At 48.4% G+C, this 4,254-nt stretch overlaps 1 protein-coding gene across 1 annotated transcript; it reads right to left on the reverse strand.

The window, feature by feature from the left end:
- Nucleotides 1-666: 666 nt before the first annotated feature.
- On the reverse strand, nucleotides 667-1,830 carry LOC141470435 (neuropeptide Y receptor type 2-like). The gene has a single exon (XM_074156453.1). The coding sequence runs from the start codon at nucleotides 1,828-1,830 to the stop codon at nucleotides 667-669; it is 1,164 nt and encodes a 387-aa protein (XP_074012554.1).
- Between the last annotated feature and the right edge of the window lie 2,424 nt (nucleotides 1,831-4,254).

The raw sequence follows: 4,254 nt of genomic DNA on the forward strand, positions 1-4,254 counted from the left end.
AAGCCTTGCTTTGGCACTTGGAAAGGAAACCGTGGTAAATAGTGTCACTGCCATCTCCTGGGCTTTCTGAGGGTGAGAGCTCATCCCATGGGCTGCAAATGCAGATTCATGCAAATGCTTTGCAAGAGATTGTGGATTGCCCAGCTTCAACCTGCACCAGCCTGCTCCCTTCCCAGGCCTGCAGAGTAATGGCACTAACCAGCCCGTGTTTGCAGAAGACAGCAGGTCTCCCTCCCCTTGGAGGCATTAGCTAAAGATGAGTCATTAAGGCTTTTGGGTAGGAGACGTACAGATGAACAAGCATACACAATAACATGTCCGCACTTGTAATGTGTAATATGTCAGGGGGTAAAAGGTTGAGCAACCCACTTTGGCAAATGGAACTAGCAAAAAGATTGTATTTTGCTTGCTAAATGAAAGCTTTCTCTGTGTGTGATTTTTCACGCTTCTGCATGCATAACTTAAACGCAGAGAAAGGAAAAATTCATTTGTTTGGTCAGACAGAAATACACCAGATTTATTGTTCTGAGAGATACAGGGGAGTATTTCTACGTGGCTGCGGTAGCTACAATGTTTTGGCAACACAATGTCCCACCAAAAAAAGGCATTTACCCAAGAATGTCTCTGGGCTCAGTCAGCCTCAGTCCAGGAGGTGACGTCCCATTCCTAAACCTCTGTGGGCAGTGGTCCATTGCCAGGAGTCTGTTTGATGCTCCCATTTAGGGTGTTGGCCCTGAAGATGTATGACCTCCCTCTAACTGAGCCTTCAGTGTGGATGCTTTCTGGCTTGTTCTGGCAACGGAAGAACATAAGAAAGCCGTTCCGGTAGTTCTTGTTCATCCATCCATAGAGCAGGGGGTTGACAAACGTAGAGCACATGGCTCCGACATGGAAGACAGTGTACAGGAGTTTATACTCGTGGAAGATAAGAACCAGATCCAGATCAATGGCAAGCTGGAATATGTGGAAGGGGAGCCAACAGACTGCAAATACCACAACTACCATCACTAGCATTTTGGTTGTCTTCCTCCTCCGGCACTGGTTTTCATTCCTAGAAGTGGGACTGACATGGTTTTTCAGCTTGAACCAAATCCTGGTATAGGCATAACAAATAATTGCAAGAGGAAAAACATACTGCAGGAGGAGCATGGACAGGCTGTAGATAGTGGCATCTCTGTTATTTCCAGAAGGCCATTTTTCTGAGCAGACAGCCATTTTGAGGTTGATGGATGGGATTTCCTCATACCGGTACTCTCTGAAGATGGCCAGAGGACCTGCTAGGACAGCTGCTGCTAGCCACATGACAGCAATGATGGTGAAGCTGAGCCTCTTGGAAATCCTGCTGTCCAAGTGGAAAACAATACACCGGTACCTATCCAGGGCAATCACAGTTAAGGTGAGAGTGGACACATGGACACTCAGAGCTTGAGCATAAGGGACCAGATGACAAAGAACAGCTCCGAACTTCCACTCGTCCAGCAGCGTGTACACTAGGGTGAAAGGCAGACAGAGCGTGTCCACCATCAGATCCGCCAGGGCCAGGTTAGCTATGAAGAAGTTGGTGACGGTCCTCATGGTCTTGTACTTCACTATGATGTAGATGACCAAGGAGTTGCCGATGAACCCCAGCAGGATGATGAGGGAGTAGGCAGCAATCAGGACAACTTGGACCCCCAGGATCTTGGTGCTGTCCATCATAACATTGTGGGACCCAGAGAGATCGTGGCTAGGAGTGACAAAGTCCTTGGCGTGCCAACCCTGATGCAGCTTCTCATCTAATGCTGTCTTCTCCACAGTGAGGGTGCTGTTGGCTCCTTCCAAGGGTCCCATGCCTGGCCTGAGACTTTCCGTCAGGAGGAGGTCTGGAACACAGACACAGCAGAAGTGAGAGGACAGGAGACAGCAGAGCATCTGCAAGAATTGAGACTCCCTTACCCCCCCATCCTTCCTCACACCAAATCGTCTTTCACTCTCTTACACCTCCTCTTAGAACCTAGGATCAGTTGAACCCCAAACCCCCAAGGAAAGGTCATGGGAAAATGCAACTTTTCACACGCGTTTCTGAGATTCTGTTTATTTGACTCGAACATGGAAAAACCCCTCAACCGGCCAGGGCCAGACTGGCAGGTCCTGAAAAGACTTCCTGGCCATGGAGCCCCTTCACACACTACCTCTCCTGCTTCTTCAGGCTAGGCTTTGCAAAACAGGGAAGCTGCTTCAAACAAGCCAAAAATTTGGGACCTCTTGGGGCTGACAGAAGGAATCGATGATGTTGTCAATCATCTTTGATGAGATTTACTTGCCTACAAAAGTGCCCTGAGTCCTAACTCCTTACTTAAAACTAGGAACGGAGAAAAACAACAGGATATACTCACATTCAAGGTGCTTTTCTCCACCTCCCCATAACAATTTATTTCCAGATTGTGCACCCAGGTGTTTTTTTTTCCAGTTTCTTATTTCTCACCTCTCCAGGGGAAAATATCTGTCACCCTGTCTCTGCATGACTCTCTGCCACTGCTCCTGCTAGTGATGCTGCCACCCAAGACCTCTACCCCCTCTCCTGACCCCTGGTAATATTTAGCACAATTATTACCATTTTATGAGGCAAGCAGCCATAGTCTGTGACCAAGCAGGTCACATATTCATTCCCTTTCCCTCATTATCAGGCCCTGAAGGTCCTGTGAACCAAGTAGACGAACCAAACACTTTTCTTCTTCCCCTCCCTGCCAGCCTCAAGGTTCCTGGGCGCCAGGCTGGTTACTCCCCTCCTTGCTGGCCTTGAAGGTCCCAGGCGCCTGGCCAGCCAGGTGTTGCTGATGACCCCGTCACAGAACAGGGAAGCATAACAGCACACAGAGCACTCTCCATAAAAACAAAGAGTTTAAGTCCTAAGTGGAAACTGCTGGACAGTGAGACCCGTGACCCTCCATGGCCAGGGATGTCCCCACTGTCCTCTGCTTCCTCCGAGGATTTTCTATGATTTTCGAGTCTTGATTGTGATTGTTATATTGATACAGCAAACCTTGTATTAAGAGCGTAGTGATAGGATGAGGGGTAATGGTTTTAAACTGGAAAAAGGTAGATTTAGATTAGACATTAGGAAGAAATTCTTTCCTGTGAGGGCAATGAGACACTTGCCCAGGTTGCCCAGAGAAGCTGTGGCTGCCCCATCCCTGGAGTTGTTCAAGGCCAGGCTGGATGGGGCTTTGAGCAACCTGGTCTGGTGGGAGGTGTCCCTGCCCAGGACAGGGTGTTGGAACCCGATGATCTTTAAGGTCCCTTCCAACCCAAACCATTCTATGCTTCTATGATTCTATGGTTTGACCCAATCTGCAGAGGGTTCAGATGATTAGAAATTTTAAGTTAAGTTGTATTACAGATTCTGTACTACCTAGGTGACTAGAAATCGTAAGTTAAGTTATAGTCTAGGTGATTATAAATAATAAGTTGTATTATAAATTCTGTATTATGCTATTTACAAATTGTACTACATTGATTCTGCTTGTAGAAATCTGGTGCCATTCTAATGATAAATTCTCTGCTATACTAATTATAATATCCTGTTAAGAAAATATAGCTTTAATTGTAACTACAATTTAGTGCCATCATCATTCTGCCAAGGATCCCTAAAAGAAGCTGTCTGTCCCCTTGGTGTCGGTGACACCCAGGCATCTGGAGGGAGCTCCTGCAGAGCTGTGCATGTGCAGGGGACAGATGCTGAAGCTGTGAACAAGCCTCCCACAGAGCTGCTGCTGAGCATCCAGGCACAGAGAGGCCCGAGAGCCAAGGCCCCAGCGTCAGTGAGCCTCCTGCCCCAGGATGCTCAAACCTCTGCATGAATACAGCTTTGGGAGCGGGGAGCCCGACTAAGGAGCCAGAACTGACTCAGCCTGGAACCCGCAGCTGGCATTTGGTGCCGTTGTTACAGCAGAGTGTTGCCACGGCAGGGTTTCCGTTCAGTCCAAACACAGCGGGAGAAAAGCCAGCTCTGTTTTTTGGCTCCTCCTCAGCCTCCATGTCTCAGCGTTGCTGCCAGAGAATGCGGAGAGGGGTGGACGTAGCCCCCCACATATCCCCTCTCCCCAGCACTGTGTGTGGAGCCCCCATTCCCACCACACACTTGATCAAAAGTGAGCAAAAGTCATCACTCTGCCCAAACAATGTGGTCTGCAGAACATCATGTTTTCTCTGACCTGCAGAGAGAGGAGAGAATGCCCTGCCACCAAGGGAGGGAGATACAGGGTTTAAATGAAG

Source organism: Numenius arquata, chromosome 11 (genome assembly GCF_964106895.1).
Source record: "Numenius arquata chromosome 11, bNumArq3.hap1.1, whole genome shotgun sequence".
NCBI classification, from domain to species: domain Eukaryota; kingdom Metazoa; phylum Chordata; class Aves; order Charadriiformes; family Scolopacidae; genus Numenius; species Numenius arquata.

Excerpts from the sequence above, each read along its gene's own strand:
- LOC141470435 (XM_074156453.1), bottom strand. The coding sequence starts at position 1,830 with ATGGGACCCTTGGAAGGAGCCAACAGCACCCTCACTGTGGAGAAGACA.